The sequence below is a fragment of the Vigna radiata genome, unplaced genomic scaffold (assembly GCF_000741045.1).
Source record: "Vigna radiata var. radiata cultivar VC1973A unplaced genomic scaffold, Vradiata_ver6 scaffold_100, whole genome shotgun sequence".
Taxonomy (NCBI): domain Eukaryota; kingdom Viridiplantae; phylum Streptophyta; class Magnoliopsida; order Fabales; family Fabaceae; genus Vigna; species Vigna radiata.
In genome coordinates, this window is record NW_014544133.1 from 672,239 (window position 1) to 688,756 (window position 16,518).

Here is a 16,518-nt window from a genome sequence, read left to right on the forward strand (position 1 = left end):
ATGCGAGGACCATAACACAATACAAACTATGACCAAATGCATTTTGTTGGTACCAATGACCGACCAAGTGATTTGACCATCCAGACTAGTATGAAATGTCAAGTTCCAGGGGTTTGTGCACTTGGGTGGTGTAGTAACTGGAAAACCATCAGTTGCCACCCGAGGTTAGTCCATTATAACTCGCCCAAGAACCTATGGGCTAGGACCTCCTGCTATTCTCACCACATGACTCATCACTCTCTACTTCAGCATGAATGATCATTAGAATGTCAGGATAAACCCCATAAGGACACTTCGACCATTCATACAGTCAATCACAACAAACCATAGGGCACCACCATGTAACCTTCCTTGAGGATCATGGAATTACGTCCATCAACCATACTTTCACTTTAAAACTTAACTCAAGACATGAACAAGCAAATACCATAATATTATCACATTGAATCCTTATGAAACCATATACATATAACCTTTCACTTTTACATTGCATACAAAAACATATGTATAATATTAATTATACTTCAAAAGACCATAAACAACCCAATACCCCTTAAACTCATACTTAGAAAAGGAAAACAACTTTGAAACCATCACCAACAGTTTCGGAAGGGTCAAAAACCCCTAGAACGAACTAAAGAACGTCCAAAAATGATACCTGAAATCCCAAAAACCACCCAAAACTGTCCTAGATGATTTTTCAACGACAAATAATCGATTATTTACTAGAACTTTGAAGAAAATATGACATTCTGACTAGAATAATCGATTATCAAGTGAGATAATCGATTATTCTTATCAGTTTTTGACAACAACCTGATTTTTCTGATTTTAGTGCATCTGAGACACTTTGATGAGTTTCTAAACTCCCAACTTGATCTATATGGTGAATTAAACTTGCCTAATTGATTTGGACACCTCCTAACCTCATTATCTAGTGGTTATGCATTGATTTGTATTAAAAAACTTAACTTTCATTAACTTAAGGACTCAATTCTAGATTTACCTATTAGAAACTGTTTTTACTCATTTTGATAATTCTATCAAGTCCCAATTTACTTACCTAATGTATCTAAACAGACCAAAACCACCAAAAACACCAAAATCAACAACCTAGTGACCCAATTTCAATTCTACCACTTGCAACATGTTTTAGACCAGTTTTAAAGTTCCTAACGAGTCACATTTGATTTGTTTACATCGCCTAAACCGCCCAATTGGACTCAGAACACTCACAGCCCAAAACCCCTACCTTGCTTCCTCTCAAAAGACCTAAAACCCTCTCCATACGCTTACTTTTCAATCAGTTCAACTCTACAACAGATTTCCTACCTCAAACAGCTCCATCATATCCAATCAAAGAAATTAACATATTCAAATACAGTCCATGGCATTACATCACAGTTTCACAGATTTCTCTCTCTAGCACATGCAATTTCAAGTTACCAAAAATAGATCATGTCTCAAGAAGCACATCAATTCAAATTTTAACATATATACACTTCATACAACAAATTCAGAAAAAGGCCTAGCTTTCCTTACTTGGAAATCCTAAAGTGCAGCTCAAAGATTTGCCTCAATAGTTTCCTCACACTTCAAGAACTCATCCAAACCTTGGAGACCACAAAGTAGTGATCAACAATAGGACTTAAGTTGAAATTGATAAGGAATTGATGGAGAAGAACAAGTAACACATGCAATCAACAAATTGCATGTTCTAGAGTTCTAAGACATGAAAAAGAGAGGAGAAAACTACTCACCCCTTCAAACCTAGAAAGTGATCGGTGGAATTTGAAGCTCTCAATCCCAGGAACCTTTATATGCTTCCGGATTGTTGAGTAGATTGCTTAATGGGGATGAATCTAGAGAAAGTGTAGAGGTTTTTGGAAGAACAATATGTTAGAGAGAGATATTCTAAAGAAATGAAGTGGGCACGTTCTCAAAATCTCTAGTGGAGCTGCTAATAGGTTTTAATTTTCTAAACCTTAATTTTATCACTTTAATATTATTAAAAATCTTAAAATTTTAAATTCTAGGTTATTACAGAAATCATGGTAAAATATGTCATTATCAGTGGATATAATAAGTGATAGTAATAGTGGCATTAGAATTGGATTGGAGAAATGAAAGATTAAGATAAGAATATTATAGTGATGATGGATTCTAGTTTTGAAAATTTTTATTAAGTTCCTAAATTTATATTTTGAAGTATTCATGAATTTATTTTAAATGTATTTTTAAGTATCTCATTATTTAATCTAAGAATTGTAAATGTGAATTTATTTTGAAACTAAAGATCATATGATAATTAAGTATTAGTAAATGTTGTGTAAATTTTTTGGGTTGTTACACTTTGGTATCGTAGTAGTATTTGTGTTGATGATTTGATCCTTTTAATGATAATTGTTTAAAAATCCTTATAAGTTCAATATTAGTATTTCGTTATAATTTTTTTTTCTAGTTACAAAGTTTAAATTCCTACCATGTGCATGAAGGCATGACTTTTTAACTGATTTTTTTTTTCTCTTTTTCTTACGCATTATTGCAATAAAATTAAATGTATGTAAAATAAGAAAGAATAAACTTAGTGAAGTTTTAAGTTTCTTTATAAGTTTGGGTCTTTTAAAGTAAATTTTTATTAATTTTTTTATTTTTATTAAGCATTCTAAATTTTTATATTTTAAAATTGAGTTTATATCATTTGTTTTTTTTTTAATTGAGTGATATTAAGAAATATGTGTTTTTGTAATTATTAAAAATAAAAATGACTTTTATTACTTTCATAAAAAATATATTTGATAAAATAGGACTCTTAACCTCATCTATATCAATAATGATGATAATGATAATCTCGTGATACTATACATGGTGATGTAAGAACTATTGATTAACATGACAATTTCGTTATCCAATATGTTTCTAATTAAATTAATAAAAATCACTTTTACAATATCATTTTACATTGATTAAAAATCTTATATTTTTTAAAACGTCAAGACAATTAAACAAAAATAATAATAAGACAATATAAAAGTCACTTCACTTTTTTTAAAAAAAATTAATGAGTAAAGACTCATTTAAGAAATTTAAAAAGTGTTTAATACTCATGAAATATTTTTTTGATAAAAACTAAACTCAAAAATTTCAAAATTTATTATATATTTAAAACTAAGATAAAAACAAATTATTTCTTTTGAAGTGGATCAAACCATTTATGATCCCGCATTCCATAGCAAAATTAAATTAATTTAATTATGTTAATATATTATTTAATTTAAATTCTCTATATATAATAAAAATAATGGTATTATGACGTATTTTTTCTTCATTTGATCGGCTAAATGGTAATAAAAATATAAATTTTTATATTTTTTTAAGAAAAAATAGAGTAAAAAATAAAATAGTTAATATCAAATAAATATAAAAAATTTAGAATAATTACTCTTCTTATTTCTAACTTTCACCTCAGCATTTGCTTAAACCCCACACAGCACAGATCAAATGCTTCTTCTCCGGCGAACCGCCACGCTAACATTCTCAAACCCCCGCTCCCTCCAACCCCTCCGCCGCCATCACCACCACCCCATTTCTCCGGTGAACCCAGAGCACCTACTCCGAGTCTGCACCGTCCTCTACCAGCAACAGAACTCTCCCGAGTCACGACTCACCTCCAGACTCACGTCGTGCGAGTTCCAACTCACCCACGAGTTCTTCCTTCAAGTATGCAACAAATTTCCCTATTCATGGCGTCCCGTTTACAGGTTCTTCCTCTACACAGAGTCCCAGCCTTCCTTCAAGCACAGCACCGTTTCCTTCAACAAGATGCTCGACGTGGTAGGCAAGTCTCGCAACATCGACCTTTTCTGGGATCTTCTCAAAGACATGGCACGTCGTGGTTTCGTCAGCGACAGGACCTTCGTGATCGCGTTGAAGACTCTGGGGGGTGCAAGGGAGCTGAAGAAGTGTGTGGAGTTTTTCCACTTGATGAATTCCAATGGGCGTGAGTACAACTTGGGGACTTTGAACAAGGTGGTTGAGGCAATGTGTAAGTGCAAGCTTGTTGAGGAGGCAAAGTTTGTTGTTTTCAAGTTGAGGGAGTTGGTTAGGCCTGATGGGGTGACTTACAAGTGGTTGGTTGGAGGGTACTGTGATAAGGGTGATTTGGTTGAGGCTTCCAAAGTTTGGAACTTGATGGAGGATGAGGGGTTTGAGCCTGATGTGGATGCTGTTGAGAAAATGATGGAGACCTTTTTTAAGGTTAATCAGTATGGTGAGGCTTTGAGGCTCTTTGATACAATGAGGTTCAAGAGGATGGATGAACTTGGGGTTTCAACTTATGGGCTAGTGATTAGGTGGTTGTGTAAGAAGGGGATGATGGCACAGGCGCACGAGGTGTTTGAGGAAATGCGCGAGAGGGGTGTTCGAGTTGATAACACGATTCTGGGGCATATTGTGTATGGACTTATGACTAGGCGTAGGGTTAGAGAGGCATATCAAGTTTTTGAGGGGATTGAGGCGCCGGATTTGAGCGTGTATCATGGGTTGATAAAGGGGCTTTTGAGGTTGAGAAGGGCGAGTGAGGCGACGCAGGTGTTTAGGGAAATGGTAAGAAGAGCTTGTGAGCCGACTATGCACACATACATAATGCTCCTGCAAGGGCATTTGGGGAGGAGGGGGAGGAAGGGGTCTGATCCGCTTGTTAATTTTGACACTATTTTTGTTGGGGGTATGGTGAAGGCAGGGAAGTCGAAGGAAGCTACTAAGTATGTGGAGAGGGTGATTAACAGAGGAATGGAAGTGCCAAGGTTTGATTATAACAAGTTTTTGTACTACTTTTCAAACGAGGAAGGTGTGTGTATGTTTGAGGATGTGGGGAAGAAGTTGAGAGAGGTGGGACTGTTTGATTTGGCAGACATACTTGAGAGCTATGGGCAGAAGATGGCTACCAGAGACAGGAGAAGAAACAGAAGTCCAATTGCCCCAGATACTCAAGGAGTGATATCAGATACTGATAATCAGGCTGTGTAAATCTATAGACTATGTAAATTTATGTAAAAAGACCAAAGTTTATTGTAAATGAAGCAGGAGAATGATGAAATGACCACATTTTTAAGATTTGCAATAGTGGTGAAGTCTGTCCTGCAAGGAGCACACGATTCAGGTACATGCTGTTAAATATTGTATATCATTGGTTTTCCAGTTTAATTTAATAACTACCCCCCTCATGCATCCCATTATTTGTAGGTTTATATGAATACATAATTTAGAAATAATGGTTTAGGATGAGCATGTGCCATTTACTTGTTAATCAGGATTATTTGCTGTTAAATATGATTTTATTTATTTATGTTTTTTTAAAGAGAATAAGGGTAGAAAGGAATCTAGTTCATTCATGTTTCCAAGATAATCCAAACTCAAAAGATCACTGCAATAATGCAGGTCTATTGTTTTATGATTATGTCAGTCATGCTTTACTAATTCTAAGAAATGGACAACATAGACTTTGCTGGTTTTATAATTTTCTTTTTAAAATGATCAATAACAGGTTCTTTTATTCACCCTATTTCTCTTGGGGTTGACCTATTTTCCACTCAATTATATCTTGCTCTTTCGGTGAACTAATCATAGAATATCATTCTGCTTTGAGTTATGTTGAAGGGAGTGGAAGATTTTAGCAACCCACCCTCTCAAGTTGCAGTTGGTTAATCATTTGAAAGTTATTTAGTTTGGATTGGACAAATCCTAAAAACTTTTGAAAGTTTTTAGGACTTGAGTGGTTGTAAGAAACCATGTTTTCAATTTAATACATCAATATCTTCTTGTTTTCTTTTTCTTTGTAAAATTATAGAAAAGATTCAACAATCAAATTTGAATTCTATAAAAGAGTTTGACATCCAAAATTTTAAAATAATAAATGTTTTAATTTTCTTTTTTATTTATTATTTAACTTTCGTATATTTATTCAATGTAACATTTAAACTTATATTCTTAACATATGAAGCAGCAGGTAATTTTTTAAAGGCACAAAAACTGATTTAGTTGATAATTGATGTTTATATTTTGCAAGAATGAGTACGAATTTCACTCTCGTATAGGTTTTATGGGTAACAATCCACAAATGACTTTGTTAATCTGTTTTATAAGTTTTAGAGGTATGTATTGAGTTCTATAGAGACACAATTCGTCGAAACTTTTTACTGGTGTAAAATCTTTTCATAAGCACTCAATATTATTTAATGTGCAAAAGTGTTTTTGCTGATAAGCAAATTACTACGATAAACATCTAAATTAATCTCTTAATCTTAATTTACGTGAAAAAATTTATTTATTTTAAATTTTCTTAGCTCATTTGTTAACACTAAATATAAAAGTAAATGATTTCTGTAGAGGTAGAAACTGAGTACGAATTTATAGAATTAACAATTATGAATGCAGAAAACAAGAAGTAAAAGTGATTGGTGTTTATAGTTTCCACAAGTGTCAAATGATGATTATAAAATGTTAATTAGCAATTGTCCAACTAACATAGAGAAAGAGAATACGAAATGTAATGGACAGAAAAAAACTAAAATATGTTTAAACATGTAGAACACAACTCTAATAATTTTTGTACTTTACGATAAATACTTAAGAATTGCTCTTGCGTATCCCGTCAAAAGAAGAAGAAAAAAAAATGCTCTGCGTATGCTACAACCTCAAATTAATTTTAAACTTCCTGGCCATTCTTATTCTTACAAAAATCGTTGCGATTGTTTAACAAGAAGGCATTCACGTCCAATGATAAAAAAAAAAAAAATCATTAAGTAAAAAAATGCTAACAAGATATAAATGAATGAATTAATGCAAACACATTTGACAAAAAAAATGAATTGGAGAGTTAACTTCAACTTGAACCTTGACAATCTAGTGCTTCCACAATTCCCCGACCCAATTGCACAAAAATTTAGAAAAACGTCAGGGCTCCAAGCAGTATATACAACATGCACTACAGAACACTTCACTCCCTGAAATTGAAATAGCAAACATAATTGCATTTTAGTGTGCAGACAATGGCAGTTCCAAAAGTACATGTGCTTCTTGCAGAGTACAAGTTATCATGGATGTTTAGATTCCAACTATCCACACAATTAATGAAGCAACAAAATGAAGTTTGACAGATACATTCCACTAGTACTAGTATAAAAATATCCATATTAAGACCTATGTAGATTCCATGTCCTACACGATCAACACTAGAGTTTCACAGCATCCGATGATTTTCAATTTTATGTAGAATTAAATGATCACTAAGTGCAATAGAAGTTAAGAAGAATTACCAGAGCAAAACATCGAGTTCATCCACCAGGGTGAGACATAATTTGGCAAATCCAATCATTTTTTCAGGAATGGTTTCTGGCAAACAAGAAGCCGCTGGTCACTTCCGTTCTGAAGGTTAATTACCCTTGCTTCCCAACGTACTTGTGCAGCGAGTGTGCGAGCCATCTCAATAATTTGCATGTTATCAGAAAGAATGACCCATCCCTACCAAGCCATGTAATATGTCATGTCAATAAAGAATTCAAGATTGTGTTCCTAGTAAAATATTGTGCCTATGGGGTCCTAGTAAATCAAGTTACACATCTTCTGGCACAAAATAGTCATGACAAAAAAAGTAAGGGAGACAGTGATACCTCTGGACGCAGTATTCTGTCCATCTCCAAGAATAGGTTCACCATGCTGCATCTCAGTGAAATGAGATGAGAAAGAAGTCCACTTGCGTGAAGCATATCATACGTCCGGGGGTACGTTGGGAAAGGTTCACACCTAAAGATCAATCACCAGATCACATATTCGAAACCATTTATTTCATAAGACCACTTATTGTCAAACTCAAGTTAACTCAAACTCTTACAAGAAAGTTGAGTACGGAAATCAAGAACAATTTTTATCCCCTCACCTGTAAGAATGTTTTACTTGGACTCAGATGATCTGAAGAAATGAACTTCTATTTAAATGTTTACACTTTAGAACTTACGTGTTATAATTTAAATATGATTTGTTGCAGTTTGATCTTATTTAGTACAAATGTACCATCACACTTTATAGTGCTTGCTTGTTCGCTTTATTATAGAGTTAGAATGTTAAATTGTTGTTGCATTTAGAGTATTAGGTCATGTTTGATTTCATTAATTAATAGTCTTTTTTTTTTTAATATTATTGATTATATTTCAGCCGAGTTTGATTTTAGTGTAGAAATCCCTACTAGTTCATGTTGACTACTGAGTTTGACAACCTTCCTCTCCACAACTTGCCTAGACCAAGAACAAAAAGCAACTTACCAGTCATGCACAACACCAACAAAACCTTTATCCAGTATTAGAGGAAGTGAATTAGAAACTGTAGCAGGAACAACATTCATGACCCAAACTGATTTTTTCTCTTCCAGAAGGGCAGTGTTCAACCCCCCATATTTAGTACTCATATCCATTACATTACGAATCATGTTAAATGGAGGTAATGGATCTTCATCTCCCGGCCTCTTTGGATGATCAGAGAAAATTAGTGGTGTAAGCAAAGACCAATAGTTCTTGAGAGTTGATCTCCAGAATTCTAAGTCTTCAAAATAATCTTCAGATTGAACTCCTGCTACAGTAGAGACATGTCAATGAAAAGGCAAAGCAGTGGTACAGAAGGGTTGCAAGAAAATCATCTGAAAGTATTTACAAACAATACTTTCCATTAATTTTAAGCTCCTCTGAACTCAAATCAGATCCAACGGATCTGTTCTGTATTGCAATCCAGCGCTTGCTAGAGGTCCCACGTATGCATGGTTGAAGAGGCCGATAATATGACTGAACATCATCATATTCTTTGCATAATGGTATAGCATGCTTCTTTCTACAGTGTAAGGGAACATGTCACTAAAAGAATTATGGTAGCAGACTACTTCAAGAAACCCATGGAGCAAGCCTTTAGGAGAGATCATGGTAGTTGATATAAGTAATCATAAATAAACATTCTGCAGACAATATTCTCAACTATCTTTACCTAGATGCATAGCAATTAACGTCATCAGTTTTCTGCCAGATGAATAGCTCATCGTGCTGAGATAGAAGAGTCCAACAGAGTTGCTGGGCCAGTTCTTTCATTGGATTCAACATATTCCTCCTTTTCATTTTTGATGAACTTCCCTCTGACATGCTTGGGGTCGAGGTTAACACAAAGTATCCTCCAGGTTTAAGAACACGGTCAACTTCCATGAGGAAAATTCCAACTGTTGAAACACTTCAATGTTATTAGCTATGGTTTAGGACTAGCAGGCAACTAGGAAAGAAAGGGGCAGTAACTTCATTTTAAAACAAAATTCCACAGAGAAGTCTAATAGTTGTGAAGCAAAGACAACTCACTAATTCACATTAGCAATGACATAATGGAGTTACCTTTTCCATCCCAAATGATGCCACATTGAGCACAGTGAACTATGCCATATGATAATGAAGGAAATGGAAGTTCTCTTGCAACGAAGTTGCCAATCACAGCAGGAAGGCCCCTCTCAAGAACCAGCTGAACCTGGCTACCTGTTGCCTCATATGCAGCAACGCAAACTGTCATTATATTCAGTGATGCCAAATGAGCTGCAAAGCTACCAAATCCACAATTAATGTCTAGTATAGTGCGAACCTGCAATAAAGTGATCAGTACAGAGCAAATCCACAATATTTATCATGCAACAAAAAACATTAAAATTCGTAATGACAATCAAATAGGCTTTACTACACACTAAACCATTTCCCCCCACAACCAGTGATCTCCAAAGGAGAAGAGCTTGTAAGTGATGATAAATGGAAGACTTACACCAGCTTGAGGAAACTCATTGTCACTTCCCAAGCCAATCATCTCTGCAATTTGGCGAGAGTGATCTTTCACACCGTCATCCTCCGAGCGGAAAGCAATTTGGTTCTCTTCTAGAAGCATTAACCTACATAATTTATTGCAAAATTATAGAAACAGAAAAACCTTAATAATAATAATAATAATAATATATTAACAAACTACTTGCAAAAGTTGCAGTGCTTTTCTTTAAGCAGTCCATTGTTATAGCCTAAACACTACTTTAGCCCAAAGAGGTAGTAGTTAGCATAGCGAAAGAAGTACCTTTTGGTCATACTTCCAGATGAAAGAAACTGGTTTCTGCTTATCTTCACATTTCCACTCCATATAACATCCCTGCTAGTTGGCCACTGGAAGGGAATTTTATATTCCGTAGGAGGACGAACCAAACACCTTTCTGCTTCAACTAACAGTTCACAATGCCTATCAAACTCTTCTCCTTCTTTAAAACCTGCTCCCAAGTTGGCTGAAACATTGTAACAAGGCACAAAATTCTCTCTTTCCTTGCCACAGAGGTCAAATTCTCTTTGTCTGGAGTTACCCCTTGCCACAGACCTTAACTCTAAATAATCAACCGCCGCTTGCTCCTTAACCTTCCTATAATTTGTGTATAAAAGAGACACCGGAATATGAGGTGCCAAATCAACAACATTAGAAGAAGATGAACCTAGAACAAAAATCAGCAGAAGCAGGCTGATTAGGCACAAGAGTAACCAGTTCACCGGGGATCTATGGCCAATAATGATGGATAACTTATTGAACCACGAGCTTCTCATGTCCAAATCCTTTACCTTCCTTTGACAAACAGATTCAAAATCCACACCAAATGCCACCAACCCAGAATTTCAAGAGCAGCAAGCGAAGAGAAAAACCACAACCTATCATAACATAACACAGGATTCTATGAAACCCTCACCATCCCTTAACGCATTGAAACAATAGCTCACACTCCTTCCCCAATAACGCAGGAATGCCAATGGATTCATCAAAACCCCAATTATGGTGCAACAGGAGGTGCTCAAATATCTCAATCCAAATTCCCAATTCTGAATCAAACCCAATGCTTACACAACCAATCACATCAGCTGCAACACAAATTCAAACGATCAATGCGCCCAAAGAAAAACACTCTGAGAACAATTCATAAAAGAAAAAGAAAATTGAGAACTAACACCGATCAGATCAAAGCTGATAAATTAAGTGACATATAACAAAGGAAATGGACATTTAGGGTTTGGTTGGCCCCAAAGAATTGAGTTAGTTAAGAGAGTGAGATTCATAAAGCAATTTGAGAGAATTAAGTTGAACTTTGTTCTGAGGTCATGTTGGTCGTTTTAGCATTTATATAAATGGCAACAATCATTATAAAACAGATCGTTAAAATATGAAATAAGCATTCATCAATGTTTTGGGAAAACGAAAGAGAATAAGGAATAATTGCTCTTTAATCATTGTTTCTTCACTACGCACCTTGGGAATATATATATATATATATATATATATATATATATCATACATTTTTATAAAAAATTATATTTCTTTAATGAAAATTTTTATTTCGGTATTTTTAATTTTTGCGAAACTTAGAAATAAAATAAATTTTAGTGTTTTAATAAATATGTAGGACTTTTGTTTTAATTTTACTTTACAATTGTAATACCACGTATCTATTATAAAATATAACTAAATGTGTAAACATACAATCTAAAAGATTCGATTGTTTTTAATTTGATTTTTTTCTGTGATAAAAACAAAAATAATTATATAAGAACATGAAATTAAACATATGTGTAACAAATTGATGAGGTAGGAAAGATTCATTAACAAAAATCACAATCTTTTATAAGAATTGACTTTTATATAACCAAGATAATCTTCTATAAAACCAATTTCATTTAATAATCAAAGATTTTTATATTACTTTTAGTATATGTATATATAAACATCAAATGTTAAGTAATTTAATAAATTTTATAAGAGAACCCAAAAATATGAGACTATAAAAATAATTCAAAAATTTAAAAATATACCGAGAATCATTGTTGTCTAAGGAACTCATTCGTCCAACAAGGTTACAATTCTTGAATTAAACTTTCGTCCAATGAATATATATAAATAAAAAAAATTACAAATATTTTTAAATGTTTAAAATTATTCTATAATTTTGTTCCAAGCCTGATTTTCATGTCCTTTAAGTTTCGATGGATCCTCTTCAAGTCCTTCTTTTATTGGATCATGAGATACTCCTTTATCGTACCTTCTTTCTTGTAGAAAATTTCCATTTGAAGACTCCTTATCCTTAGGTTTGACAATGGTAGGAGTAGTTCTCTCATTCTCAAATTTTTCTTTATCCTTCCATGAGGTGAATGATTTCTTATAGGAGTTCCTTGTCTTGAGTTGTTGTTCCTTTGGACCTGATCAACCTTTCATCACCCTCCCTTTATTAGAGAGAATTCATCTACGAATTTTAGAAGATTCTGCACATAAACACAAACATAAGTCAAAGAACACAAATCTAAAAATAATCTCAAATAAAATTCTAGCTATAATGAGATTTAAATCTTGGAAGAGCTATATCTCCTATTATCAAAGGGTTGGAGGTTTGTCTCTAGGGTCAAATTCCTACCTACAAAAAGCACCACATAATTTTAAAGAAAGATGTTATGCTCAAAGAATATAAGCATGACTATGATTGCCCATGGCTTTGTTAGGAATGGATAAACAAGCTAGGTTATAGTTATATATTTCCAAGCTTGTGTCCTCCTTCTCAGTCATCCTTTTTTCTTTCCATTGTTGATGTCATTGCTCCTTGATGAAGAAGTCTTTTCTAGGAAATAAAATAAGAAGAGATTAGTTAGTATATTTTTCGCCCTCTCTTGTTTCTTTTTCTTCTTTCACTATCTTCTCTTTCTCCTCTCTCTCATTCCTTTCTTCTTCCTCCTTTTCTCTCTCTTTTTTCTCCTCTATCTTTTATTGTTCCTCTTTTTCTCTCTTTTCTTTTAGTGCCTTCTTTTCTTAATCTCTTTTTAGCTTTTGCTCTTGTCTTTCTTTTTTCAACATTTATGGTTTTTTCAATGTTTTTCTTTCCTCCTCTTTCAAGTGTAGAATGTAGTCCTTGAGGTTTTCTTTAGTCATGTAACTTGTAAGATTCATGAAAAATATTTACATGGGATAAAACAAATAATAGATAGTAATATGTATTTAAATTATTATTATTATTATATTAAAATGTTGAGGTAACTTGTTTAGTTAGAAGCTTTGTATTGAAGGGGAGGTCTTGGGTTCAAGTCTACCTATATTGTTTTAATTTATGTTTGTTTCTTTAGTTATGTGTAGAAATGTGGAAAGTAATATTAAACAGGATAAAAATGGTAAGTAGGGCAAAGTGATCTGGTAGCACAGAAAAAAATTCGTAAGAGGGAGAATATGCAAAGCAAGGGTGTTCTTTTGATCAAGTTGACATCTAAGCTTTCATTAAAGAGGGAGGAGGGACTACATTGTGATTGTATAAGGAGGAAGGAAAATATTTTCATGTGGAACTAATTAAATATTTTTCTTTGAATCATAATGGGTATGTAGTAAAGCATATTGTATGCTAGAATATATATATATATATATATATATATATATATATATATATATATATATATATATATATATATATATATAAAGTTTAAGCCTTAGATATTTGTTGTTCTAATTTTTCATCCTAAATGTACTGTATTATAATATATTAGTATGGGGAAAACGAGTAAGGTGTTGTGTTGTTGTGTTTGTGTTGCATAAGTGAAAAGATTATGATAATTTTTTAATTTGATTCCTTCTATAATATAAACATAGAAAATCATATAAGAATGCAAAATTTAGACAAAGATGGGAAGTCACAATCTAGCATATTGATGAGCCAAGAAAGATTTGCCACAAAGATGACAATCTTTAATAAGAACTAACTCCTATGTCAAGAAACAAGATAACCCACCAATTTCATTTAATGACCATCAAAGGTCTTTACATTTGTCTTTGGTGAAAGTATATATATACATCAAATGTTAAGCAACCTAAGAAAGCCTAAAGTCATGGGGCCTAAAACTAACTAAAAAATTAAAAAACAAACTCAAAATCTTCACTTAGCATGTGGAGCTTGCTTAACAACTCATTGCCAAGTGACTTCACTTGCCTAGCGAGAATTACAACTTTGAATTAAACTTTCGCCCAATGATCCAATTCGTCCAACAAATGTATAAAAATAAAAGAAAATTGCAAATAATTTTAAATGTTTAAAACTATTCTATATTTGTCATGATCTTCACGTCCTTTGAGTTGCAATGGATAATCTTTATAAGACCCAAGAAAAAATGTAGAACTTAGAATATGAATTTTATGTTATTTATTGATTTTTTCTTTATAAGTGCAACACATGTTATTATTTGATTATTGAATTTGTGATGTATGTGAGTACTAGTGTGATGTGTTGGCTTTTTAATAGAGATGTTGTCTATAATTGAATGGATCTGGATTCAAATATTAAGGGGAGAAGTTTTAAGGGGAAAACCTTGTGTTGTTAATTACATTTTTGCTTAAGGGCAAGAGGGTTTTTTCCCTTTATTAAGTAGGTGTAGAAATTAGAAAATAGTGGTGTAGGAAATAAGGCTATGTATTTTAAATGATAAAAATCTGAAGATAAAAGAGATAGAATGTGAATCTTAGAGTATCTAGAAGTTTTTGATTTGAAAATTTCTTACTCTAAAGTGAGGAAAGATATGATCATGATCTTAATGGTTTTCAAAGATTGAAAATAGATTTTAAGGATTTTTTATTGCATTGGGAAAATAAAAGAGGAGGGGTAGGAGAGATAGGGTTACATTCTACAAAACTCTACGAATCTACATGAAAGTGAGAGGAAAAGAGAGAGGTCCTGCGTGTGAGAGAGGAAATTAGGGCTTCAAGTGGGAGGGAGGAATCAACTATAGAAATGTGAGGGCAAGGGAGATTTGTTGTAATATTAGGTGTAGATAAAGCCTTAGTATTGGCCAATGTATGGGAAAATTTACCTAAGTATGTATTATATAATGAATGTGGGTATGTTCTTGTTTTCCTTGAATGATATGTGATATGCATGAGAATGTGATTTCTTGGACTATGGTATGATGTATACCATGATTGCGATGGGGTTCCCTTATCATGATAGGGTTCTGTTAAGGGTTATGATATTTACATGAGTGTGATGGCGGTTTTGGATAATGAAAGAACAAGTTTTTCTTGTGTATTATGAGACATGAATTAGGTTTAGGATTGTATGAATCTATGAGTGCATGATAGGGATTATACAGGTTGTGGTTTACAATGTTTTATGGGGAAATCTATTGATGGGATAAGTGAGTTCATATCCGAGGATTGAGTATATGGGAAATATGAAGGTTGAGGGATTGTCATATGTCGATGTGGGTTGTAAAGGGTTGTATATTGGTTATATGCAATATATTTGGTGATGTTGGGGTAAATCTGCATAATAATGGAGTTTGGGTAATTCTCTTGGCATGATGTAATTATCTAGGTATTTTTCTATGTAACTAGGATGCTTGAACATGTGTATTGTAGGTTAATTTGGTTTCCATGTGGTTCGAAGATGATGTATGTGTGTTATAAGCCTTTTGAATATTTCTCTTGTGGTTTGGTTTCAAGAATAATCGAATATCTTAAATGATAATTGATTATCTACGAGTCACTTTAGAGTTGGATTTATGTAATAATCGATTATCATGAATGATAACCAATTATTTACGCGTCGTTGATGAGTCCTGTCCCTAGAATAATTTATTATCTTGAGTGATAATCGATTATCCCCGCGTAGCTTGTAATTTGAAAATTTTAGGTTGTAAAACTTATTGGAATAATTGATTATCATGGGTGATAATCAATTATCCTAGTGTATTTTTTGGGAAGTTGTGTTTTGATGAAGAATGAACGAGGGCCAAGTTGGTTAGGCTACAAGACGTGTTGTTTAGCAAGAAAAGTGAGTTAGATGGTACAATTAGGGTGAATTTGACTCTTGATTGATGTTAGAGCATGGATAAGTGATGAATTATACTTAAGATGTGTGACTATTATAATTCTAGCGAGATATTTCATAATATGTTGCACAAAGTTTCCTTTAGTAAAAAATCTAAACATTGGAGAGAAGAATAAAAATAAAATGGTTCTAAATCAAACATTCTCTAATACAAGAAACGAAGGAGAAAAATTGAAAGCATAAGTAAAAGCAATTCAAAAACTTAAAGAATCAAATTGAAAAAATTATCAAATCATTCCTTATAAAGATGAATTACAAGATGCTTATCAAATTCAAATACCTTAACAACATTCATTCCAATAACTATATAAAGGATGCCATACTGATCGAGTAAAAGAAGAGAACAAAAACAACAACGTTATACGTTAAAAATAGTTATAAAGAAAATTAGAACTGAAAATTCTAAGCTCATAGAGTCAAATTTATAGAGAAAGAGTCTTGTGAGATACAACTAGGTTGTGTGATTAAACCATTGTAATATTCTTCACTTTGCGATGTTTAATCATATGAGTTGAAATTGTACTCTTTTTTCTTTAAGTGTTTTTCTCATTTTGTTTGAGAGTTTTTAATCTTAGAAG

General features: G+C 33.1%; 2 protein-coding genes across 2 annotated transcripts; one reads left to right on the plus strand and one right to left on the minus strand.

The window, feature by feature from the left end:
• Positions 1-3,451: 3,451 nt before the first annotated feature.
• LOC106755296 (putative pentatricopeptide repeat-containing protein At1g26500) lies at positions 3,452-5,205 on the plus strand. The gene has a single exon (XM_014637414.2). The coding sequence runs from the start codon at positions 3,502-3,504 to the stop codon at positions 5,026-5,028; it is 1,527 nt and encodes a 508-aa protein (XP_014492900.1). The 5' UTR covers positions 3,452-3,501; the 3' UTR covers positions 5,029-5,205.
• A 1,495-nt stretch (positions 5,206-6,700) lies between these two features.
• Positions 6,701-11,318, minus strand: LOC106755325 (probable methyltransferase PMT5). The gene is made up of 10 exons (XM_014637464.2): positions 11,043-11,318; positions 10,135-10,955; positions 9,835-9,958; positions 9,420-9,660; positions 9,028-9,253; positions 8,717-8,877; positions 8,319-8,622; positions 7,671-7,803; positions 7,317-7,521; positions 6,701-7,004 (listed from the first exon to the last, which is right to left on the minus strand). Exons 2-9 carry the CDS (start codon positions 10,644-10,646, stop codon positions 7,372-7,374), a joined length of 1,851 nt encoding a protein of 616 aa, XP_014492950.1. The 5' UTR covers positions 10,647-10,955; positions 11,043-11,318; the 3' UTR covers positions 6,701-7,004; positions 7,317-7,371.
• Positions 11,319-16,518: the final 5,200 nt, after the last annotated feature.

Excerpts from the sequence above, each read along its gene's own strand:
- LOC106755296 (XM_014637414.2), top strand. The coding sequence starts at position 3,502 with ATGCTTCTTCTCCGGCGAACCGCCACGCTAACATTCTCAAACCCCCGC.
- LOC106755325 (XM_014637464.2), bottom strand. The coding sequence starts at position 10,646 with ATGAGAAGCTCGTGGTTCAATAAGTTATCCATCATTATTGGCCATAGA. Across the intron at positions 9,661-9,834 it reads ATGAGTTTCCTCAAGCTGGT|GTTCGCACTATACTAGACAT; the intron begins GTAAGTCTTCCA and ends ACTTTATTGCAG. Across the intron at positions 7,522-7,670 it reads ACAGAATACTGCGTCCAGAG|GGATGGGTCATTCTTTCTGA; the intron begins GTATCACTGTCT and ends ATGGCTTGGTAG.